The sequence below is a fragment of the Aquila chrysaetos genome, chromosome 14 (genome assembly GCF_900496995.4).
Source record: "Aquila chrysaetos chrysaetos chromosome 14, bAquChr1.4, whole genome shotgun sequence".
NCBI classification, from domain to species: domain Eukaryota; kingdom Metazoa; phylum Chordata; class Aves; order Accipitriformes; family Accipitridae; genus Aquila; species Aquila chrysaetos.
The window spans coordinates 5851822-5878262 of record NC_044017.1 but is presented as its reverse complement, the minus strand read 5'-3'; the positions used below and the strand labels follow the sequence as shown (position 1 = coordinate 5878262).

Below are 26441 nucleotides of genomic sequence, written 5' to 3'. Positions count from 1 at the left end.
CAGATGGGGCTGCTCAGGGCTCTGTCCAGTCGGGTCTTCAAAACCTCCGAGGGTGGAGGCGCACAGCTTCTTCGGGCAAAGCTTTCCCAATGCTTAATTATTCTCAGAGTGAAAATTAGTTTCCATGTATCCTCCCCTTTTTCAATTTACGACCGTTGTCTCTCATTATCCCACCGTGCACATCGGTGAAGGGCCTGGCTTCATTTTCTCACTAACCTCCTCTTAGGCACCCGAAGGCTGCTGTTTGGCCCCCACCTAACGTCTTAGACATGTCTTTGAAATACTTCATTAAAATCTGCATCCTTACAAATTTATATTCTCCTATGTCAAGAAAAAAGTCTCAACACTCCCAGTTTCCTTTTGCAGCAGTAGGTCCTGAGATCCCTTTTCACTAATGATTTTGTAGGGTGTGTGACAATGTGATATGTAGAAAACGTGATTATTATTTTAATGGTTATTCATTACTTTAAAAAAGTACAAAATCACAGGTCCTAACTCCAAAAGCCTACAGTGTTTTAAAAGCAAGTTGTCAGTTTGCATAGTCGTAGGCCAGTTGTCTTCATTCCTAAAATATTTAAGAAAAAAAAGTCTCCACAAATGTGGGTTTTACCATTTTTTGTGGTACAGATGTAGCACTGGATTGTGAAAGTCATCTTTTTTCTATATAATATAAATCTAAAACAGTGCTATGTTCAAATAGCTTACCTAGTAGCTCGCTCTTCTCATAGCCTCACGTAGCTCTACACTATTATTGAATTTGCCCTAGCTTCACTTCAAGGAAAATTAGACTCTAGGTGGAAAAATTCCTAATGTTGTACATGCAGCATTTGTGTTGCCACAGGTTCACTCTCTTTCTTCTACCCTTCGGGATTACCTTAAATCACTGCTGTTAAAAGTTGTTTGATGTCAGAGTGAGTGATCTCTAAAGACACTCTTTCTCATCTGTCATTCTTTAATCAGGTGTGGGACACTAATCTTCTGATCAACAGCCATGCAAAAAAATAAAATAGTGCTGTAAAGCTTTCCTGAGGTTTTTCTGATAGCATGGATACAGAATTTAATTTGCTATTTCAGACTATATTTAGATTTTTAAAAAGGGCTTGCAATTTCTAAACAGAAAAATCAGGACTTTTATAATGAATCCTAAAGCAACAGATTAACGTAAAAGAAGCTGCAGTTGGTGACAGGGAGTATCCCTGCTAACATGCAACAAAATGTGAGGTTTCCCTTTTCCTAAGTGCTTCCCAGAGCGCAAACACCACGTTTCTCTTGACTGTAACATACTGTGTCATCACAAATAACGTCCTGAGCAACCACCTTTGCTTTCCAGAACCAGAAATATAATCCCAGCTGTCTGACTCCAAGCCCTCCCCCTGTCTCACTGATATACTGATATATCAGCAAGGGCAGCAAGATTAGGGTAGACTGGTAATCTAACTGCTGGTTTGGAGATTTGTGTGAAATAATACAAAACTTACTTAAAACTTCTGTTTACTTTGGGAATGCTCCAGCTCTAAAAGCATGCATAGAAAGAGATACCCTAACATGACTGGTAGATATATCATAGGGGCAAAAAGTCATGAAATGGAGGCTCTCTGTAGTTACTTCTCACTCATTACAATATATTATGTTACTGGTTAGTTTTTTAGGTTGGCCTGAAGTTTGCACTCTGTGAGTACAGGCAGGGAGTCTTTGACTCCAAGACACCTGTATATAGGTGCCTACAATGTAGACATCTCCAGGTTAGCAGGTATCTAAGCTCCATTGTGGTCAAGGTACGCAGCGCAATGCGTAGGGAGCCTCTAAAGTGAGAACAGCTCATGCCAGAGCTGGCACCTGCCCTTGGCCAGCTGCATCCCTCTCCAGACACACACCACTGCCCGTGTCGAGCAGCTCCCCTCTGGCTTCGGAGATTGCTTGGACACGTAGCGTGTATGTAGACCGCGGCATTTAGGTGTCTTACCCTGGAAGTAGCATCCAGTCCCTTCTCTGAGCAGGCATGTCCTACAGATATAGCTGCACTATATGTCACCGGGATAACGAGAAGCAGAGTTGACCAACAGAAGCTTGTGGCCAATTTGGAAATAGGAAACAGTGGGCAGTTTTTTTCTGGTTGGATTCAGAGCCATGGGACAAAATCTCAGAGGAATAATGAGACATATCTAAAACTTTATAATTTTGTACCTCAAAATGCAAGTTGTTGGGGTTTTTTATTTAACTCTGCTGAAGCCAATGGCAAATTCTGCTTTAATGTGGAGTAAGTGTCTATAGGACATTACAGCCACTGTTTTAAGTAAGCACAGTGCTCAACATCCCAGTTAAAACCAGCAGAAGCAGTGGGTGCTCAGATCCTCTGAGAAAACAGCCAATTAAGTGTTTTTCCTACATGCTGAATGGGTGATGTACGTGGTAAGAGTGGATAAACGTTGACTTCTGAATGGTGACGGCTGCTCTTTCAGAAGAAGACTTTTAAAGAAACCCATGAAAACCTGAGAGGACAGCTAAATAGTATTAAGGTCACAAGCTTTTGTAAAGGATGTCTTAGAAAACCATTCCCATCACAGTGGTCTAGCATCCCGTGACAGATGCTAACCTTCAGAAACCTATGTGCTGCTGCTACATCATCTTTGCAAAAGTTTGTGGGCTAGCTCGTTTATCCGTCTGGCTTGATGGGTAAGCTGTATGATGCTTCCCGCAGCCAGATGGACATGCATATAGTTTGTGCACTGTTTCATAGCTTTTTCGTTACAGTACTGTTGTTCTGAATAAGAAGTATACAGTCCTTGTTACGTTGGGCAGGTAATCTGTCGGTTAAGCACATCATAGATGCAGTGATACACAATAACGCTGCCAGCCGTGACCTGATATGTCTGCATTACACTAGGATGACTTTGACCAGTTCGGATCAGGCCAACAATTTTTCTTTGCTTTCTGCCTCCCCCCACCATCCTTGTTGTGTGCTCTTATTCCCTAATTATTCATGTATTGCATTATCCTTATTTTTGTTTCATTTACACTCTTCTCTTCACCATTACCCATACTTACAATACGTTGCCTGAAGAGAGGTTGCTGATCAACAGTTAGCTCTGTTACTGCCTCTGAGAACTTGGGCTTCAGGATAAAACTGGGAAGCATAAGGCTTTTGTTCACATAATGCAGATCTTTCTTAACCCTTTATCTTGCTACCACGTCTGTCATTAGCAGAAGCATGCTGCCAGGCTGGCTTTTGCTGGGTATTTCAGACCTTTCCTCGGGAGCACACTCACTTCCAGGATTAAAGCTGCTAACTTCTTGTCTCAGCTGGGTCATAAACTTGACCAGGGCTTTTATTTTCCCTGCTACCGGGAAGAACCGGCATGTGGATGGTTTTATGATGCACCTGGGTTTTTCAGTCATTTTGGTTCTTCTTAGTGCCTTCCAAAATATTCTCCAGTGACTCTTTTTCTCCGCCTCAAGTATTCCTCTGTCTCTGCATCAGCTTCTAGGAGTGCGCTGTTCTCCTTTTATGAAGCTCATCACTCTCTGCGCGTAAGGTCCTGCCTCATGCTTTGAAAGAAGAGGGAATAGCTTTTTTTCTCCTCTCTGAGCCCCTGAGAGTGCTGCCTGAGCTCTCCTTGTGCCAGCTGCTCCACGCAAGAGCGGGAGCGACAGAGAAGATGCCTGCCATTCATCCTTCTTCCCCAGGAGGCCCTATGGGATGTTTTTCTTCTCGATGTGCGGTGATCCTTCACGTATTTAGTAAATCTCCCGCAGCTGGGACGTTTGTTCCATGGCGATAGAAGAGGCAAAATGCCCTGGTTTGGGATCACCTCCACTAATAGCAGAGTCTGCTCCTCTGAAATTAATTTCTAAACCAGAGCAATACTATTGAAGGATTAATGTAAGATCAGAGTATTTATATTAAAATACCTTATAATGTGAAAGAAATACATGTTCTTAGGTTATATAACTAGAAGCTCATTTTAGCTGTTCTATTAATGAAAGGTTTTCTTTGCCTAATGCTAATGAAGAGACTGGATTTCGTGCGAGTGGGACTAGAGCCTTCTGAATTCCAAGTGCTTTTTAATTCTAGTGTAAACAGTAGTGTGCAGCCTATGCTTCACACCAGTGCTTGTTTGGGCCCTTGCATGGATCATCGGGCCCTTGCCCTGACTATCACGGTGCTTAGCATCTGTACAAAAAATCAACTGTCCCATAGTGGCGACTTTGATAACCCATTAATTTCAATACATTATGCTCAAAAGGAGATAGTTTAACCTGGGGAAGTTGCATGAAGTTTCATTTCAGGAGCAGCTAACATCGTGACTAGTGGGCTGGTGTTTGAAATGTAATCTAAACTGTTAGTACACATCTATGTGTTTATATAGACAGTCACAAGACACATTGGCAAATACACACTATGCATTTACTATGATTTTTCTTTCATTGACAACTGCAGCTTATGGCCAGATTCCAATGTAAATTTTTACACACGCACATATACGCACACTCTGATATAGATACAGATATAGATGATACTGATATTGATATAGATATAATTTGTATGGTTGTTAATTAATTTGGAATGTTTTCTGTAAAACATCTCACTGACGTGCCAACGTATTCTGCTTGGCTAGTCTTTAAGCACTGAGGCTGTCTGTGACAGCAGTTTGCATAATCGATGATGGGAGTCCGTTGAAATTAAGCCAATAAGTCCGTGATGAGTTTGCTTTGTCAAACAGGGTAACAGATGTTATTACTTAATTCTTTGCTGAGTATTTCCCACAGTGGGTAGCTGTGGAGTTTAACATAGCCGTGTAGGTACGAGCACGGGTGACGCAAGGGGGTCATTTACACCAACGAGAACAAGTGCACATCTGTATTCAGAGTGGCTCAGGCATGTTCACTGTATAGCTGACTTGATACTCTTACTGAACAGTGAAGAAAGGGGAGACTGAAGGCCATGCCCAGTTGAATATGAATATTTTTATGAACTGCTTCTTATCTTTATTATGAGCTGACTCCTCAGCCATTCCTAGCGTGATTGAACACTGTATATTAGGCACTGGGAGCTCTGAAATGCTGCTATATTTAATCCATAAATGTCCACATTTGAAAACAATTTCCTAAGATAATTTTTATAATTGTCCAACTGAAACGAATGTGCATGACTATCTATTTTTACTTATATCATTATTCTAGAGACATTGCATCCTTTTCCCTGAAAGAAAAATTTGTGCCACGACTGCTGCGCAGCATCCCCCAGTTCTCTGTGTAGCATTCTAACGGTGTCACCTAAACAGTGCCGAGGATCACGTGGAAGAAATCCTAAGGTCTTCCAACCTCAGATTGGTTAAAAGGGTGATGGAGAGTCACGAACAGAAGGTTAAACAGAAGGTTGTAAACTGTGAGTGCGGTGGGGATGGCTGCACTCTTAGTTACTAGCGCCTCGGAAACTAAATGTGTGTCAGGCTGCTGTTAAAGGTTGTCTGCCTGATGAAGAAGCCATTCAGTTGGTAATACAAGAAGGCAACACCCTGAAAGATGCACAAACCAGAAGAAAATTAATCAGGATAGTGAAAACAGATGCAGAAGTCAGGTAGTCACGAGGAGGAGCAGCAACAGACTGGTGAAAGTTTCTCGCCCAGTCTGCGAAGGGAAGCTGCGGATGTCATACGAAGACACGCTGTTCTCATTTCCCTGCATTTGCTTCGTACTCCTGTTTATTTCACATCCAACACATTTACATATCCAGGGATGAAATGGAAATGATTGATGCAAAGGAGGTATTTTTGTTAATTGTTGTTGCTCTGAGTCATGCCTGACTGGGACTGCTGGAGATGGGTGAGGAAAGACAGAACTGTTATTAGAGGTATAAATAATTGTCAAGAGCAACTTTTAAACCCATCTGTTACCGTACATCAACATGCAAAATTATCCAAAGAGGGGAGGGGCAGCAGTACCAGGACTAAGCCAACGCCACGTCTCTATCAATGTAGAAGTTGGCAACTGCCTCTGAATCTTTGTCCATTTTTTTTTCATTTCTGCTCCCTTGGCGCTTCAATCATTTTCTGTCACAACCCTATCAGTGCCTGCTGGATGTTACAACAGCAGTGCCTTACGCTCAGAGCTGATGGGTGTTTGAGAGTTGGGCTGCTTTATCTGCACAACACTAGTGAAATGCGTCCACTTTTTGTCCTGTTAGTTGGAAAGCAATTCTTAATGTGCTTTCACACACGCAAGGTAGAGCCAAGATGAGATGAGCATCCAATTTGAGAAGGGAAAGTGTGCTTGAAGTGCTTAAAGAGAGTGATTTTGGTAGTGGAACTATACTGCAGAGCACACAGGAGGACTTCTGGTACTTCCTGCTCTGCAGGAGTAGAAGAGGGATTTTAGAAATACCTGTCTACAAATGGTTGCGTGATCCTTGGGTTCACTGTTGATAGGGGCTGTGTAAGTAACTGAAGTGGATCAAAACAGCTGAAGTGCAGTTTGGTCATGTGTGAGCCGCAGCCAGAAAACCCAAGCTCCAAATCATTTTGGAAATATCGTCCTTCAGAGTATCATCTGATGCTAACACAACTCATGGCTTCCAATGCAGGTGTTAATGAAAATACAGCCGTGGCACTCCCTAGTTTATATCCTTCCACCTGTAACCCTTCTGCTGTGAAATAATTCTTGAAACAGCTGTTCCCATTAGATAGTAGTTCAAGAAATGACCCTGCAGCAGAACAGAGTCTGTAGTTTGGCCTCATAACCTTATTCCAGAAAATATATTATAGATCCTCTAGGTGGAGAACTCAGCGTGAATAAGGGCAAGCATTCAGTCCTGTTTCCTTTTGCTTTGTCTGCACTGGGGAATATATCTGCATTTGTAGGACTATGTGGGCAAATACCTATTTCTATGACAAACCTGAGGTTTATGGAGAAGTTACAGGGAATCTTTAGTGCCAGAAAATGGGTGATACCTGAAAAAGAAAGGTAATTGTCTTGGAGATTGTTACAAATTTTGAGATTTTTCATTTAACTGGAGTTAGCTCTTATATGAGATGGCCCTCACAAAGTGCTGGTTTGTTTACAGGGTAATTTGTCTCCAGCAAGCTTGCCTCCTGCTTACTTGCTTCATCCTTCTCTAGGCTCGAGAAAGAGTACTGAGATCAGACTTAAGATTTCTTAAGAAATCTTAGGGCTCATGATTTATTAATATATTGTTTGCAGTCAGATGAGTCATGCAAACTCACAAGCCTATTTTTGTACCAGACTGTGTGTTAATTTTAGTCATGAATCCTCTGCTGGTTATTCTAGCTGACAGAAATCATAAGTATTTTGGTTTTGCTTTGTCTTTATGATATCCCCCTGTAATTCAGGTGAGTTGTTATTGAATAAAACATTTCTCAGTAAAAAACTTCAATCTGTGAAAACCTGCTTGAAGCATACTCAATTGCAGTCCTTTCAGATTGCCATAAATAGATGTGCAAACTGAATTCAATAGCTAAAAGATGAATTGACAATGTGAGTTCTGCAGTTATTTGCTCTATTTCAGATCAATATTTCTTGGTGTCTTTTTTGTATTCTTGACAGGTGAGGTTGAATAATGATAATCTTTATATCAACAAATGCTTTTGTACTACACAATTATAACTAATTTCAATCAAGCACTTGTCTAAAATTAAGTCATATGAATGGATTTTGGGTCTCTCATTATCTTCACTCCAACCCATTTAATAATAGGGTTCTTCTTAAGTAGGTGGCTCATGCCAGTCTTCCACATGGTGTTATTTTTAGCACTTGCAGCATCCACATGAAATTGCTCGTGCTTCTCTTATATTGTGACCAAGTGCTCTATGGATTATCGTCTTGTGCATCTTGTGAGACATGCATGTCTCAGTCCAGAAGAGAAGTGGCAAGATTACATAAATCTCTTTTCCCACTGTTTCTGATATTACTGAGGGTTAGCATTTTGAAGTAGAGGGGAGTACGCTTCAGTTAATTGGCTTCTACATAAAATAACTACTACTGAACAGTTGATAGGTCAAAGTAATTCCGTTTCTCTGATAGCTGCTTATTTCCTTTAATCTCTCTCTCTTTCTCCCAATTTACCTTGTATTTTATTCACAGTATTTATGAAGCTTTAAGCTTTTTACTCTCTGAGAAGTAGTCACTTACAGTGCCTACATTACACCAGAAAAAGTGAAGGAGGGAGTGGTGGCAGTGGCAGGAAATTGTTTTATTGGAGAATAAAAAAGTGAAATCCACTGAATCTTAAAACTGTGTTTAATGATATGTTTCAGGAACTTCTATTACATCACGATGCTGAGGGATCCGGTGTCACGGTACTTGAGTGAATGGAAGCATGTCCAGAGGGGTGCGACGTGGAAAACTTCCCTTCATATGTGTGACGGAAGAAGCCCAACACCAGATGAGCTGCCTACCTGTTACGAAGGAGACGACTGGTCTGGAGTCAGTTTACAGGAATTCATGGATTGTAGCTACAACTTGGCCAACAACCGCCAGGTGCGCATGCTGGCAGACCTCAGCCTGGTGGGATGCTACAACTTGACTTTTATGAATGAGAGTGAAAGAAATATGATCCTTCTCCAAAGCGCCAAGAACAATCTGAAAAATATGGCCTTCTTTGGGCTCACAGAATTTCAGAGGAAAACGCAGTATCTCTTTGAGAGGACATTCAACCTGAAATTCATTTCCCCGTTCACCCAATTCAACGTTACGCGGGCCTCCAACGTGGACATTGGTGAGGATGTGCGGCAACGGATAGAGGAGCTGAATTTCTTGGACGTGCAGCTGTACGAATACGCGAAGGACCTGTTCCTGCAACGCTTCCAGTACTCCAAGCAAGAGGAGCATCAGAAGAACCGGCTAAAGAGGCGAGAGGAGCGGCGGCTGCTGCGGGAGCAGAGAGCTCACCAGTGGCCAAGGGAAGAGGCAGCAGAAGTAGCCATTACTGAAGATTATAATAGTCAGGTCGCAAGGTGGTGATGCTTCTCCATCGTGACTAACCAATGAGAGGATCAGAGTTTGTGCAACTTGGCTACCTGGGAATTAGCCAAGGAAGGCCTACCGCTTTGGTAAACGAGACCATGTCTGACAGCTACCCCTCCTTGTCTCAGTTTTTCTTGGTTTCTGCCAGTGAGGAGAATGTATTTTTTTCTTAATAGCTATTGATTAGTGTTATTAAATGGCAGTAGAATAGATTCCTGTCCCAAAAGACTTCTTCAAAGCCCTAAGCTAGGAGGATGGATTGAAGAGAGAGCTATATCCTTTGCGTTAACAGATGTACGCTATACAATCTGAGCTACCGAAACTTGTGCAGACGTGAATGAAAAATTGGGAAAAAATACCTGGTGTGGTTCCTCTGTGACATGAGAGCTGGCTTATTTCATACTGTCCTTTGCAACTGTAGTGTGTAGCTTTCTAGTGAATGCAGTGGAGGAAAACGCATTGCCCTTCAAATTTCTACGTGCTGTGTTTTGATTAAGGGAACAACTTGCTGAGGTGATTAAAAAAGACCTAGGAAATGTGGGATTGGGGCATCACTTGTTCTGTTCTGTTAGCCAGCAATCAGAGATGATTTATAAGTGAAGTGATGGAGGGGTTAGCTTATTTCTCCGCAGATGTTGAGACTTACTGAACCCAGCCAGGTAGCAGCTATCTTTCTGAGTGTGTGTGGCAAAGGGAAAGCCTTGAGAAATTAGGTCCATGTGGCAGCTGAGCACACATTGTGGAGATTATCTGGCTGGAGGCAATGAAATCAGCCTTCACATTCACAAAAGGTGAAGAGGGGCCAAGCAAACTACAGGGAAGAGGAAAGAGAGAGCAGGAAAAGCTTAAATATTAGTGTGACATTTTCCAGATTTGCTGTAAAAGCCTGGAGATATATTGTCTGTGAAGGTGGGCAGGTTTATGATATTGTCTGTTAAAATACACTGATGCCAAGTGAATGCAACTTAAATTGGTTTTCTCTCTAACTACGGTAGTGGCTAGACAAAAAAAATCAGCTTTCATTTTTATAGGATACATAATGGATATGTGGAAAGTCTTGATATTTATTACTCTGTATGAAGATTCTTTGTAAATTTATTGTTTTCATGATGAGAGATCTGTATCTGGTTTTCTTCCTTGTCTAGAAAAAAGATTCAATGGGTACTTCCTCCATGTGTTACATTCTTGTGGCTAAACTGCATCTATTTATTCCAAGATTTTATGTTGTTCCATTCGTAACAGTGAAATTTTAAAAAGAGGGTCCTGTGCACCATAGATCTTTTGAGAGAGTTTTTTTCCTTCTTCTTCTAGCATAAATGTAAAGCATTAGGAGGAAATTTCTCTAAGTGCCTCAACGTGGCTGCTAAATCGAGATGCTGAAAGTATATTATTGCATGCATGAATGGCTTTTACCTTACAGATTTGCTAATTAGAATTTCCGGAGTACCTGATGTGGATGCACATTTCTCATTTATTTTCAAAATTCAAGGTTTTTATCCAGTCAGTAAAAAAATAAGAGCCTGAATTTGAAAATTTCTCCCTTCATTTCCAAGTCTTTTTTTTTAGTACATGCTGTATCTTCTTTTCTTCCGACAATGCTATTGCTGCTTATCTATGCACAATATCAAAAATATGATCTAACGATCCTGTTGAGAGTTAAAGCATACAATAATACATTAAACATGGAATATCATAATGCCTGTTAAGAAGTGAAGAGGGCTACCGGGATGGTGCCTCATTATCAAGGTAGTTTATTAGCAATATGCTGCTTAATGCCCGATCGTCCATGTGCTACTTTTGGGGTGAGTAGCGGTGGGTTTCGGTCCCTAATATCTGTTCCACCGGTGGATCACGTCCATCTCCTCCCACCTCCGTGTTCAGAAGGGAAGACGCGGGACTGCAGATCGTTATTCTCCTGCCCGAGCGTGAGATGTCTGCCTTAGAGACGAGTGAGGAGCTCTCTAGACTCCCTGGACGGAGCTGCTTGGATGCCCATCGCCTGGAAGAGGTGCTCGGACACGTCGCTCCCGTGTGGACACCTACCTTCAGAGTTCTAAATCGCAATGTTTGCAGTCTAGGCATTCACTCTGGGTGTCGTGGCCGCGGGACGGCGAGGCGGTGGAGAGCTGAGCCTGGTCGGTATTATTGCACCTCTAGTGCAGCGCAGGTAATTTGCGGCTCTCTGACGTCTTACCCGCTGGCACCGGGGCTTCAGGCCGGGCTGGCCGTGGCCCTGTGGAGGGAAGGAGCTTTTTGGCCGGCGATGCGGGGACGACGGGGAGCTGTTGCGTCTCTCTGTTCCCAGGCCCGTTGCTGCATCTTGCTGCAGACCCCGCAGCAGGAGAGGGGAAGGATGCCTTTGGCACCCGGTAACCTTATGTCCGGGATTTGCAGGTGTGCTCCTCGTTTCCGTGAGCACAGGGGGGCTAGGGGTGCCGGGGGGGACCCCGAAGGGTCCCGCAGCAGAGGCAGGGGCAGGGTGGGCAGCGGCGTGGGGCGTGTGGGAGAGGCAGGGCTGGCAGGCAGGGCACGGGGGCTCGGCAGGAGGAGGAGCGGCGCGGGAGAGGAGCCAGGCACGTGGGAGGAAAGACGCAAGGCCAAATTCACGTTAAGGAGGAAGGTAAGCAAGGAAGTAGAATCGCTCCCAGCCCGTCTTTCGTTGTAAAGCATCCCTTTTTCCTCGTAAGCACAAAAAAAGGGTCCCCTTCCTCACGTCCCTGCCTCTTTCCCCAGCGGGCCACCTCTCCGCACAACTCACAGCAATGGGGGCCTTGCTTTTCATTTAGAAAATTCAGTGTTATCTTTTCAGGCGAGAGGAGACAGAGCTCAGAAATGGTTCCCTGGAGCCTCACCAGTGACTGTAAGTATCAGTTTCAGCTGTCTAAGTACACCAACTGTTCTCCAGACTATTCCTTCTGCCTGACACAAAACAAAGCCTAATGAGGAAAATCGAAGCAGTCTTTGGGCGGTTTACATTAGCTTTAATAGTTTGGCAATACCTTAATGCAATGCCTAACCTTTTCGTCAGTCATTTCCCAGGAGACAAGATTAGGGTCCTGAAGAGCCGTTAATGTGCTGTAGCATCTATGTTAACGGGATTTGCCTTAATGCTTGGGATTTAGTTAAAATTGAAGTTGGTTTGTTGGTTTTGTTTTTTTTTTTTTTTTCCCTGAAGCCTGTGTAGCAGATAGCCCTGGTTGTGCAGGAGTAGTTGGGGGTGGGGGGCAGCCGGTGGCTGAGATCTTGTCCAGAGCCCCTGGGACTGAAGGATCTGGCACCTCCTTCCCCAGCTCCAGCAGTAGATCCAGCAAGCTCACGGCACCGAGAATACTGGTTTTGTTAGCAGAATTTCCTGGCACATGACAAAGAAAGCCGATTGGAAATACTTTCAGGCTGACTTCTAAGACACAGGCTTGCAGCTTTTTTCCTCTTGGGCGCTGCGCCCGAAATAACGTAACGCAAAAGCAAAATAAAGGCCCTGGTTCATATCGCTGTTATTCCAGGTTTTCATTGCTCTGACAGCACGGACTTCACTGTAATTGCACTGGCTTGTGTAAGATCGGAGCACAGCATGTTTCTTTAAAAACCTTCATGAGCAACAACACTATAGGATTTCTGTCCGTCTTCCTGGCATTATTTTGTTGCTTAAACAAGGCAATTTGGCTTCTGCTACTGTGGTGCTGAAACAAATCTCATTCTTTTGTAATGGAGATGTACTTGCTAATCTCTCCCATCACATCCTCAGCACTGGCTGCCTTTTCCAGTTACAATTCACTGTAGGCTTGGAGCAGACAGAGAAACATGCTGTGTCATTAAAACTTGTTCCTGGTAATTTGATGTCTAGTCCAAGAACTCAGCTTATTGCCTATGGGCCATACTTTATTAAGGAATGAAAATTTGCCCTCTCTTCCCCACTTATCAGTGCTAACAATAAAAAGCTTTTTCACTGCGGGGAAAGAAAACCACCATTTCTGATGGTCAGTATTCTTCACTGCAGTTGTGTTAATAGTGAGGCTGCGATAGCCTTGCTAGGGATTCTACCCAATATGCGGTAGTTATTTTCAGTTCACTAAAAACAGAAGTACAGAACAAAAAAGTGATGGGAGTCAGATCCAGAGCCAAACTTCCTAACTGCAGCATATCCATTCAACCAAACCAAATGGCAGGTCACATCACCTTTGTGAAACATCTGGAGGTGTTTCAGATTTGACGTCCGCTACTAATCTGGGATGTTTCTCAAGTAGGTCTTCTCGTTAACACATGCTTCCTTCTGCACCAGTGGGTTCTTGTTTCACACCTGCAGTCTTCTATCAGTTATGAGCACTGATGTTATAAAGCTTACCGCACTGACACTTTTTTTTCCTCTGTTGCTGTTCCTCTGATATACGTGGAATTACTCTTTTTTGGTCTGGGGTAAGGAATATGTTGTTTCCAGGCCGGTGGAGACTACCCTGTATGAGATGAACAATCACAATAAAATAATTCTGCTGGAGCAGATTGCTGTATCCTCCCTACATGTGGCAAAAGCATACTCGGAAGAGGTAACCAGTTTGCACTGAAACACTTCTTTCAGTTTGGTTCTCGTAATACTTTCTTTGTGAATATTTGTGGAGGGAAATGGGTTCCATAGCCTACAATGTCCTTGGCTTTCTTCTTGACCGTATCACTAGCTCTGTGATTTCAAATGAATGTTGGAAGTGAAAAAAAAAAAAAAAAAATCAAGAGTTCCCATCAGTTGCCATATTTAAGATGAAAGGATAAATTAATAGGCTGTAAATTACTTTATTCTTTAGGAATTTTCTTTCTGTTTATGTGCAATAATGTGTGTGAATTCTGCTACTAAGAGATTGTATTGTGAGTAACCATATCTACTTTTATTCCTATTTACGAGATAGTTTGTAGACCTAGGGATTTTCATTGATGTAAAGCACAATTTACTGAATTATTTAATGTGTTTAACCATTGTGATGTCAGAAGCAATTGTTTTCATATATTTATTTGTTGGTGGTTTTCTGTAAAATGATGCTCATTAAGAAATCTGTTAAAAATGAAGAAGTTTTGTTGAATATTGTTGGGTCCATAAATTACTTATGAGCAACAAATAAACATTGTTTGCGTTTTTGAAACACTAAAGGTTCCATCTTATCTACATAGCCATAAAAATGACTAAAAATGCTTCTGTCGGGCCAGTTTCAAGCATTAGTAAAGATCCACTGTGACCATAATTATGTTTTTTAACAACATGTACAGGGAGGGAAAGCGTGTTGATGTAACTTGCTATTTAATTATGCTGGGGCCAAATACCAAATCTTTTGATTCTAATTGACTTTGGTGGGCTTTATCTCAGATTGAGTTAAGACAGGAGAGTCGAGACTTGAATAGTCACCAGCACTAATTCAAGTGACCCCAGTGTCAGAATTTCCATATTTGGATTGAATTAAGACTTAAGTATGCAAATAGTGGTAGTGAATTCATTGGACTTCTTTTCTACTCCAGCAGCACTGAGGACCAGTCCAAACTGTCAGGATAATCTCATGAGCTGCTGTGGGGAAGGATGAGAAGTTGCACTCTGTTGCCACTGTTAGCCTTGTATGCGTGTCCTTTTATCTTCTGAGGGTACATGGACCTTGGGAGGACCTGGTTGCTTATTCATCCATACTGTTTCCCGTAAGTACGTGAATATAGTGAACTAGGACAGGGATGGGAGCACGGACAAGCATGGACAGAATTGGGTAAGGAGGAAACGCCGACCTCTCTTTTACAGAGTACCTGAGGCCCTCTGTTAGGTCTGCTCCTTCCAAGAGTAGTCCAGCCCCCTGTTCCATGACTGTTTTATCAGACCGAAACTTTTTCACGTTTCTCCATTTTCCAAGCAGCAAGATTTGCAGACATGCCACATCCCTGGAGGTGAGTCTGGCTAAAAGAGAAGGCCGTGCTGTGGCAAATTAGGATGTAATGACCATGACCAACCCCTTTTTGATCAAAGTTGACTGACCTCTGCTAAGTGCTGTGGAAAGCTATATTAATGGTAAAAAAAAATATATAGTCTGCATGAGAAATTACCCTTGGGACACAACAAAGGCAGCATTTGATGAGGGTAGCAGAAGAAAAAAAGCTCTCAAATGTTCTGGTTAGTTTTGTTTTCTTAATTGTTCTTCACAGCACCTTAGACTCAAACATCTACTGTTTAAAAAGCACCATTGTAAGCAGGGGCTGTTTGAGCCTATAGTAATCAGTACCGCTCTCCAGAATTTATTTTCATATCAGTCTCCCATTTTTTAATTTCTCTAGCTCCATTCACTTCGACACTGAATTCATCTGTACTGCTGATTTGCTCTTGAAGTCTTCATATATTAAGGCAGTGGGTAGCTCTGTATGTTAGGAGGTGTTTTGACTGTCTAGAGCTTGACAGTGGTGATGAAAGGGTCGAGTATTTATGGGTAAGAATCAGGGTAAAGGCCAACAGGGTAGATAACATGGTGGGAATCTGTTACAAACCACCCAACCAGGTTGAAGAGGCAGATGAAATATTCTATAAGCAGCTGGGAGAAGTCTCACAATCACTAGCCCTTGTTCTCATGGGGGACTTCAACTTACCAGATGTCTGCTGGAAATAAAATACAGCGGAGAGGAAACAGTCTAGGAGATTCCTGGAGCGTGTGGAAGAAAAATTCCTGACGCAGCTGCTGAGTGAGCCAGCTAGGGGAGGTGTCCCACTGGAGCTGTTGTTTGTGAACAGAGGAGGACTTGTGGGTGAAGAGATAGTTGGAGGCCGTCTTGGGCGTAGCGATCACAAAATGATAGAATTTTCGATTCTTGGTGAAGTAAGGAAGGGGGTCAGCAGAACTGATACCTTAGACTTCTGGAGGGCAGACTTTGGCCTGTTTAGGAGGCTGGTTGACAGAGTCCCTTGGGAGGCAGTCCTGAAGAGCAAAGGAGTCCAGGAAGGCTGGACATTCTTCAGGAAGGAAATCCTAAAGGCGCAGGAGCTGGCTGTCCCCGTGTGCCGAAAGAGGAGCCGGCGGGGAAGAAGACCGGCCTGGCTGAACAGAGAGCTTTGGCTGGAACTCAGGGAAAAAAGGAGAGTTTATGACATTTGGAAGAAGGGGCAGGCAACTCAGAAGGACTGCAAGGATGTCGTGAGGTTATGCAGGGAGAAAATCAGAAGGGCCAACGGCCAGCTAGAACTTAATCTGGCTACTGCCATAAAAGACAATAAAAATGTTTCTATAAACACATTAGCAACAAAAGGAGGGCTAAGGAGAATCTCCATCCTTGGAGATTCCACTTGGATGCAGGGGAAACATAGTGACAAAGGCTGAGGAGAAGGCTGACGTACTTAATGCCTTCTTTGCCTCGGTCTTTAATAGTAAGACCAGTTGTTCTCAGGGTACCCAGCCCCCTGAGCTGGAAGACAGTGACAGAGAGCAGAGTGAAGCCCCCATAATCCCAGGGGAAATCGTTAGGGACCTGCTACACCCCTTAAGACACACACAAGTCTATGGTGCCGGATGGGATCCACCCGAGGGTACTGAGGGAGCTGGTGGAAGTGCTCACCAAGCCACTTCCCATCACTTATCAGCAGTCCTGGCTAAGCGGGGAGGTCCCAGTTGACGGGAAGTTAGCAAATGTGATGCCCATCGACATACAAGAAAGGCTGGAAGGAGGATCCAGGGAACTCCAGGCCTGTCAGCCTGACCTCCGTTCTGGGGAACGTTATGGAGCAGATCATCTTGAGTGCCGTCACGCAGCACGTACAGGACAACCGGGTGATCGGGCCGAGTCAGCATGGGTTTATGAAAGGCAGGTCCTGCTTGACTGACCTGATCTCCTTCTGTGACAAGGTGACCTGCTTAGTGGGTGAGGGAAAGGCTGTGGATGTTGTCTGCCTGGACTTCAGTAAAGCCTTTGACGCCATTTCCCACAGCCTTCTCCTGGAGAAACTGGCTGCTCTCGGCTTGGACGGGTGTACTCTTCCCTGGGTAAAAAACTGGCTGGATGGCTGAGCCCAGAGAGTTGTGGTGAATGGAGTTAAATCCAGCTGGTGGCCGGTCACAAGCGGTGTTCCTCAGGGGTCAGTTTTGGGGGCAGTTCTGTTTAATATCTTTAACGGTGGTTTGGACGAGGGGATCGAGTGCACCCTCAGCAAGTTTGTGGATGACGCCAAGTTGGGCGGGAGTGTTGATCTGCTGGAGGGCAGGAAGGCTCTACAGAGGGATCTGGACAGGCTGGGTCGATGGGCCGAGGCCAATTGTATGAGGTTTAACGAGGCCGAGTGCCGGGTCCTGCACTTGGGTCACAACAACCCCACGCAGCGCTACAGGCTTGGGGAAGAGTGGCTGGAAAGCTGCCCGGCGGAAAAGGACCTGGGGGTGCTGGTCGACGGCCGGCTGAATATGAGCCAGCAGTGTGCCCGGGTGGCCAAGGTGGCCAACGGCATCCTGGCCTGTATCAGAAATGGTGTGGCCAGCAGGAGCAGGGAGGTGATCGTCCCCCTGTACTGGGCACTGGTGAGGCCGCACCTCGAGTCCTGTGTTCAGTTTTGGGCCCTCGCTGCAAGACAGACATTGAGGTGCTGGAGCGTGTCCAGGGAAGGGCAACGAAGCTGGTGAAGGGTCTGGAGAACAAGTTCTGTGAGGAGCGGCTGAGGGAACTGGGGTTGTTCAGCCTGGAGAAAAGGAGGCTGAGGGGAGACCTTATCGCTCTCTACAACTGCCTGAAAGGAGGTTGTAGTGAGGTGGGTGCTGGTCTTTTCTATCAAGTAACTAGTGATAGGACGAGAGGAAATGGCCTCAAGTTGCGCCAGGGGAGGTTTAGATTGGATATTAGAAAAAGTTTCTTCCCTGAAAGGGTTGTCAAGCGCTGGAACAGGCTGCCCAGGGAAGTGGTTGAGTCACCATCCCTGGAGGTATTTAAAAGATGTGTAGATGTGGCACTTAGGGACATGGTTTAGTGGTGGACTTGGCAGTGTTAGGTTTATGGTTGGAGTTGATGATCTTAAGGGTCTTTTCCAACCTAAGTGATTCTATGATTCTATATATGTGTATTTATATGCATCTGGACTCAATATATCAGAGCGCCTTATGATGAGGTTAGTAATCATGAAGAACTAGGTACAATTACGCATATGCTTTGCAATAGGACTGTGTTAGATAACCTGTGGTAGCCCCTTTCAGTGCTGTTAATGAAATCCCCACTGCAAGTTTCTGTTTTCATGCCACCCATACTTATGTTAGGGTATAATATTTTGGGGAAGCGGAAGGGTTGGAGGACTTTGTAATCTCCAGATTTCTCTAGACTGCGGTCTCATTACTTGCTTGGTTGCTGCTGTGAAATAAGCTTAGTTCCTGGGAGACAGATGTCAGCCTCTGGAAACTCATACTATTGTTTGAAACCAAACCCCCAGAAGCTGATGGCTGAGTGGGCATGAAGGCTGGATCCTGACAGTGAAGGCCAGATGGTAAGGGGAGTTCATACTACTGGGGAGCAATTCAGGCTGCTGAACAGAATCATCCAGTGCCTTTTTCAGTGCCCTGAAGTTGCCCACCTGACCTTCAGCAGCTGCTCCAGATCTCAGAATAGATGCTTTGTCATATATGTAAACCCTGTGCAGATGTCTCAGATACCAGCAGATCTCCAAACAACAGTCTCTCTCCTTGAGACTTATGGTTAGGAACCCAAATAGCTCTCACAGTGTTTCTAGCGTTTGGGGGCATCACTGGAGACAATCTGCAAGCTGAGAGTCTGTCATCATCACCAGTTCTGAGCATAAAATTAAATGTACTGCGGGGCAGTGTGAGTGATGGAGGAGCAAAATGAACGCTGTTACATTTCCATGTCTTGCACTCTGGTGAAAGCAGTTATGAAGTACGGGCAGCAAGATGGTAAATGAAATAAATGTCTGTATTGCTGATAAATATTACTATATAGCAAAAGGAGAAATGGATTTTGCCACCAGAAGACACATAATTTTTTTCCACATACATGGTTACATTTCAAGAAATACATCAGAAAATTGTACTGTAATGTGCAGTTTATGCCACAGTTAAAAGCAAGAGTGAGACTCAGCATTGCTGGACTGTATTACATACGGCTGGAGAAAGGCTTTGATTTTTAAGATTTCATTCACATTTATTTCTATTTTACCTACAGAGGCTATACAAGGTGTGACACCTTGCAGCATTTCCTAAGAAATTTGTGAGTATGCCCCTAAAATTCTGAATATGAGCAAGTGAGATTAGAAAATATGGAGGTAAGTCAATGACTTATAAATCTTACTGTCTTGTAAAAGCACAGAGTGCTGAAAACATGTAACGGTGAGAATAAATAAGGCCTGCCCTACTTGCACGAGGGGACTACTGCAGGAGTTTGTCCACTGGGTAAGCAACTCGCCACTTCACTGTGAAACATATTGAGTGAGACTCCTTTCACATAAGTAGAGGTCACCTGGCAGCCGACGTCCTTGTGCAACCCCCGGGGGACATCCTTACGGGTGATGGGGGCAAATGCAGTTTCAGGGCATGAGCATCTGGCCTGCTTTAGACATTTACCATACTGTAAAAAGAATCTCATCCCAGAAATAGCTTCTTCCCCTCTCTGTTCATAAACAGGGGGAACCAATCCCCAAATGTCCTTTAGGGAAGGCAGAGCCTCAGCTGTGCCAGACGGCGAGGGGGCAGCACTTCACTTTTGGAAAGGCTGCACTTGAAATGGAACTCGGGCTTCCAAGTGGATAGGTCTTTGGAGACATTTGACGACGCGGCAAAGACCAGAGGTGGAGAATTAAGAGCCGAGAGGGCTGATCTGGGGACCCTCTGTACAAAGATGATGATCGGAACCACTGTAATGAGTGAGGTAGCAAAGAAATAGGAGAGAAGTGGGGAGGCGTGTGAGCATCAGAGAGCCAGAGACACACACTGCAAAAGGCAAGCGTGGGTGTGAAGATCCCCTGAAAAATCTGCTTAGCTATGCAAATTTCAAGGAAATAATTGGCAGTTGATTTGGGTGGATTTCTGCCTTACTCAGAAATGTTTATACTGAGTATTTAACGTATCCTCAGGCCCAGCATCTTGAGGCAGGGTCTGGGGGGGTCCTACGAAACCGCCCGTGCTCTGCCAAAAGCAGGCAAGGTCACCCAGCAGTCCCTCTGGGATTTCACTTCCATGGCACGACATCCAAGTGACAAACAAACGGCCCTCTATTGCCACACAGACACACAGAGACCAAGCGATGTCTCCCTTTGTCTCTGGCAAGTTTAGCTTCAGGTTTGCTGCTTCAACTGTGAGACTGGCAATCCGGGTCTGGTGATGCTTATGGTAAGCGGTGATGCCAATGTCACAGCTATGGAAGTGAAAACGTTTCTGACTAATAGGATGCAGGAATATGCATGCTAATAAATGGCTGGATGTTAAACAGGAGAAACAAAACAACCCTAGGTGAAATTCATCAGCAACAGAGCAAAATAAAACTTTGTCATTACTATAATTAACATTGCAATCTGACTGGCCTGCAGATGCATGGTATTCCAGTTAGGACAGGCTTTCAGCAAAGAGATTACATCAAAATAAACACTGCCAAGAAATCATGAATGTTTTGGAAGACTTTAATGCTGCACAGCTCCAGGTATGGTCCCGGGGAGGAGCGGGGTTATGTATGTGCGTATGCCTGTGTCTGCATGCCCACATGTGCACGCACATGGTGTCTATCAAAATGCCACTGCTGGCCACTTGCGTAGTTTGGATTGATTCCTACACACTAGACCCATATGTTTTGGATTCCCAGTCAGAGAGATCCCAGCCATGCATCAGCCTTTGTTTTGGGGGATATTTTTACTTAAGGACCAGATACAGAGAAAGGGCCCTCCGTCCAGCACAAACGGCTGAGAGCAGGAGGTTTTCCTCACTGGCAGTATTGCCAAAAGCTCAGCAATGGCTTGCAGCTTGAGAGGGTCCGTCCATGAGATGGAGCCTCGTGAGCTTTCTGTTCTGTCTCGTCTCTTTTTAAATGCTTGCTGGTGGTAGCAGATGGTTTTGCAGAACATTTCTAAGACAGTACTCATTTCAGAGATGAAGGTAGAATAAGAAATACTAAATCCCTTCCCCAGTCCCTCACCATTCTTGGACATGTTGTAGGATTCATGTCAGTGCCCTCTTGGGGACTAATGCTTCTTCCAACAAATCCTTTCCTTTGCATCAAGCTGCTTTTATGAACCATGGAGCAAGTCCCTATCTCGAGTTAGCTTCTTTGGACCTTAGCTGGTCTCACAGCTTTCCTTGCTTTCTCTCCCTCACTTTGTGAGTCCCTTTGACTTCTGAGACGCTCACGCAAGCACCTAGTTCCTAAGGCTATCCGTGAACTGGGAGCTTTTCTCAGCTGCTGGCTTCCAGCTCAATACTGGGGGGGCACTGGGGTACCCTTGTCCGTTCCAAGCATCCTGCTCTCCACAGAAAGAAAACAAGATCAGATGGGTTAAATGGGAGCTATGGCCACCCTAGTTGTAGTGAGTCATGTGGTGGCCAAGACTTCGGGATGTGGCCTCAGCACTGACCATCTAAATTGCACAACCATAGGTTTACTCAGCTGTATGTTTGTGAGAATTAAATGGCAAATAAATGAGTTGCAGTTTATGAAAGGTTTAGATAAACAATCATAGGATGTTTCATCTTCTATTTGGATCAGCTGGGCAGCTAGCTCAGCAGATCATGGGCTGAATTTAAACTTCTCCTGGGTCTCAGCCAGGCCTGTCTTTGCCAGATATTGTTTTAAAGAAACATCTTTATTTATAAACTCCAAGCAGAATTTATCAGTCAACATAGTTTATGCCACATTTAAACCTATTTAAATAAATCACAAAATGGAATAAGTATCTGAAGGAATGAATATGTAGGAAATACATATTTCTGGTACTCCTGGGCAAAATATGCACGCTCGTTGAGCCATAACGGTCCCAGGCTTGGGAAATGTAGGCCCTAGTAGAGGGTGATGCATCTCCTGAAACGCCTACCTAAACCAGGACATACTAATCTGCCTTTTTATTTCTGTGTACTACAAAGGGAGGTAAACTGACTAATTTGTCTGCTTTGAAGCCATGCCCACTGGATGAACCCAAGCTTACAGTGACCCCTTTAATGTAACTGAGACATCTCCCTGGCTCATCTCACTCTGCCAACAACATCCTATGAACAAAACCGTGAAGAATTACATTAAAAACAGGTTTTGGAAGAGTTGAACTAGGGCCAACTAGACCTGCGTGCTCTCTCTGATAGTGGCCCAAATGGCTTCTTGTAAGAGCAGGAAAGCATATATATATATATATATATATATGTATATATTTATATATATATGATCAATTGTCTCCTAGCCACCAATCATTTTCAGGTCAAGGACTTCTTGACCAAATTTAGCATCTCTGAAATTAACAGGGCTTTTCATGGGCTTTTTTTCTTCTTTGAATTTACCCAGTTGCTCCTTGAACTTAAGTATTAACTTCTAGTACCTTTTAGCTTAACTGTGAAAAAAGTTTCATCAACGCAACAGGAAACAAACTCTTTTTGACTGTTTCGAGTTGGACGCCTTCTAGTTTCATTTAAGCATGCCTAGTTCTTACATTGGAAGAGATACTGAACAAGAAGTCCTTGCTCATCTTCATGCAACTCCTGATCTCATGGTGCCCTATCATTTGTATCTCTCTTCTCTCTGTCTGTACCAGACGGAAGAGCATGAGACTGTTCGGTAAGCATCCGTGCCTTTGATTATCCTGGCTGAGCTTGCCTGCAGCATTTCTCATTCTGCTACATCTTTCTTTGGAGATGGGAGGACCAGGGCTGCCCACAGTGCTCAATACACAAGCACACCAAGGATTTGTATGGTGAATACGAGTGATGTTTTCCAAGCTGTTTACTGTTCCTTTCATAGTATTTCCTAGAACTCAGTTTTGGATTTTTCTGACCAGTTCTGTGCACAAATCTGACATTTCCATAAAATTATCTATTCTAATGACAAGATCTCATTTCCAAGTAGCAATAGTCAACTCAGAACTCAGCACAGTGTATGGAAAGTTAAGATTGGGTTTCCCCCCTCCCTGCGTGCCTCACTTTAAATTTATCTAAGCTGAATTTCGTCTGTCGTTTTATTGCCATCACTCCATGTCATCAGGGTCTTCTGCAATTCACAGTCAGCCCTTGTCTTTAGTACCCTGAATAATTTAGCACTATTCTCCAGCACAGATTAGTGTCCCCAGAGCTCATTCTGCAACCTGCCTAGGCAGCGGGGGAGCAGAACTTGAGGCAAGCTGACATAACATCCCGGTAGCAGATATAAAGGCTTCATTTGCCTTCCCAACCATTTTGATGAAAGTGCTGAGATGTATGCTGCCATTCTGCTGCTCTTGCCATGGAGCTGAAAAATCAGTTTTTATTAGTGTTGAAATTGCTTTTCACACAGGTTGCCATTAACAGAAAGGTATTGCTTTTTTCTTCGTTCTTTTAGCAGAAAGTCATACTGAAAGGGTGTTTAATCCCCTTTCTCATCTGTATTATCAGGTTCTTTAAAAACTTTTGAAATTATATTGCTGCTTCCCTCTTTCACACGCAAATTTTGACAAACGGAAATTTCTGTCTTTCCAGTGCATAAGCAGCTCCCCTCTTCACTTGGTCTCTCTGCTGTAAGGCTATAAACAAAGGCATATTGAGCGAGCTGGCAGTGAAATTACAGAAAGCTGAAAAGGTCAGAATCTTAAATCATAGATCAGATAAGACAAAGAATTTCAGATATCTCACAGCAAATAAGGTACAGAGAATGTGATGAACACTGTGTATAACACAGCATGAAACCTTATATGGAAAAATGTGAAGTGCTATAAACTTCCTTTTCTGATTTAATTTGCTCCAACTGCATTTAGAAATTATAGCAAAAATGCATTGATAGCTACATTATTATTTACACGCAGTAGGAAGCAAGGCTGAGCTACATGCAGAGATTGTCAAGAAGGGGGGGTGCTTTTAGTTCTGCAAAAATCTCATTAATTGTGTTTTGGTTTGGAAGCTCAAAAATCAAACTTGCCACCCTAGCAGCTGCCAGAAAGGTATAATTACAATGATTTAATGCTTATATTTCAATAGCATGCAAGAATTCAGGCTCGTTTACTTCTCTGGATGTCTGCAGCAGGGAGACATGCATGAGGAGGCACCCACCCTAGAAGCCATAAGAAGTGGGATCAGCCGAGACACCTTGCTATAGCCCAGTCTGTATCGGTGGTGTTTTTTCTCCCGGAGCGTGCAGATGACCCAGGACTGGTGGTCAAGGATACCAAAGGCACTTTGAGGTGAATTACCCCAATTCCTCACTTGTTGAAAGCAAGCCAGCCTTCATCATCAGCAAAAGCTGTTTTCATAAACCCATCCCCCAGAAATCCCAGATTAGGAGGAGAAAAGTAGCAGCTGAAAGTTAGGTGAACATCTTTCTCCTCGAGGTCAGTTACTGGAGAGTAAGCAAGAGGTGGCTGGAGAAAGGAGCTGTTGCAGAGGGAGTTAGGTGACTTTTGGGGTGAAACCATCCCTCTTGCTTTGCCCGTTTTGCTGCAGAGACAGCAGCTGCCTGGTTCCCCTCTGCTGGCCGGACAGCCCGGGGATCAAGGCAGAGGCGAGCTGGGGAAGAATCAGGTTAACAGATTTTGGCAGTATTGTGGAGCATTATTTTCTTCAGCTTTTTCCTGTAAGGCTCAAGGACAAGAACTTTAACGTTTCTTCTTAAAATATAAGACTTAACTTCTTATTTATGAGCTGCTTCTGAAACTGAAAGTGTCTTGTAGCCTTACTTCAAAATCCCAGTGTTTGGCTTAGCCTATAAATAATACAGCAGTATGAGGAGATGCATTTCCGTGCCGAGGCTGTAAATACGTAGCGAATATTGATACACTCTCTCTTAAAGCAGGCAGAAAAAGCTGCCGGGCCACGGGTATGGGGTGACTCTGGAGTGGGCTTGGAAGGTCAAGGGGGGGCCTTCTGCGCAGTGGGAATTTTGGGTTCTGGTTGCTTCATGCATCTAGCGCACTGCTTTGGCTCTTACCAAAACCCCAGGTAAGGAACCTCAAGCTGACAGATGTTTTAAGGTCTGCAACAATATACCTGACTTTGCTTCTGTCACGACCTAGACTGGACAGACCAGGGAGTCGTGTTTAATTTGAAATTCCCTCGGGCTAAATTAAGGTGAAAGGACACCAAACGATCAGTTAAAGATTTTATTCATGACAGAAGCAAACTGAACTGGCGAAGCGTGGTAGTAGGTGGCAGGATTTCTCACAACAGGAATTGGCATAAGACTACTTCTGTAAACCGTGTAACCACATACATCGATTCAGGGAATAAGGAGATCCCTCCCGTTGAGTCAGGAGGTTCAGAGCAGACCCCCTTTCTTTCCAGACTCCTCCTCAGAGAAGGGTCTAGGGGCGGCTGGATCCACTCTTAGTCTCAGACTTGGTCAACGGTTTATGTCTCGAAACAGATGAGGTGTAGGGATTGTGGAAAAGGAAAGAGAGAAGAAGACAGAGAGAGAGAAAGGAAGAGAGAAAGATTTCACCGGTCCTGGGTCCAGCGTTGGTTCAGTCAGCCGAGGGGTCCAGTTCTGGTGGGCTTCCACACCTGGGACTTCAGTTTGTGTCCTTTTATCATCCTTGCCCCTCCTTCAGGCGGGCACCCAAACTCATCAGCTTAATGAGCAGTTTGTGAGCCTTTGGGCTTGGGGGTTGTTTGTGGAGTAACTTCTCCTTCCCTGCAGACGTGGCCATTGTTTGATCTTTGTATCATAACGGGGAGCTGCGCACCCCCCAGCACACCGTCCCCCTCCTGTTGCTGATGTCTGAGCTGATGGGCTTCTCACCTTGGTTCCTTGCCGTGCAGCGTTTGTCTTTCAGCAGAACTTGCCCCACCACAATGTTTGAGGCATTAACTCTTTCAGTCTCTCACAGCTTCTCAGTGGAGAGTTAATTCAAGACTGTTAGTTAGCAGTGAGCAAGACAACCTGCCTGAAACCCTGAGTACCTTCTCGCCCCTCAGTGGGGAGGTCTCGGTACAGCAGGTGAGGGGTGCAGTATAGAAAAAAAAAAAAAAAAAAATCACATGTGTTGTGCCTGTGCACCATCCATCAAGGGAATCCCTTGGAGGTTTTTTGAAGTATGCCCCAAAATATCACCGAAACCTCAGAATTAAAATAAAACTTCACCTGAGACCACATCAGGCAACATCTACCCCCATGCAGCTGCAGTGATGGGAAGAAACGTGCGCTGCAGGGACGTTTTTCCATGTCCTCCCCCGCACACTAAAAACTTATTTAGGCCACGAGTCATTCACATGCACGAAATTACAATGGACCGTCCCTGCAACCCCCCCACTTTCTGGTTTGACTTTACAGTTCATCACAGCAAAACAGGCCCAGTGGAGGCAATGGAAAGGGTCTGGACCCACTTT

The 26441-nt window shown here is 44.2% G+C and overlaps 1 protein-coding gene across 1 annotated transcript in view; it reads left to right on the top strand.

Annotated features, from left to right (window-relative positions):
• HS6ST3 (heparan sulfate 6-O-sulfotransferase 3) overlaps window positions 1-14105 on the top strand; it is a 312981-nt gene extending 298876 nt beyond the window's left edge. Inside the window, exon 2 of the mRNA XM_030036619.2 lies at window positions 8271-14105. Coding sequence (XP_029892479.1) covers window positions 8271-8976 — 706 coding nt within the window. The 3' untranslated portion in view covers window positions 8977-14105. The remainder of the gene's footprint in view (window positions 1-8270) is intronic.
• Window positions 14106-26441: the final 12336 nt, after the last annotated feature.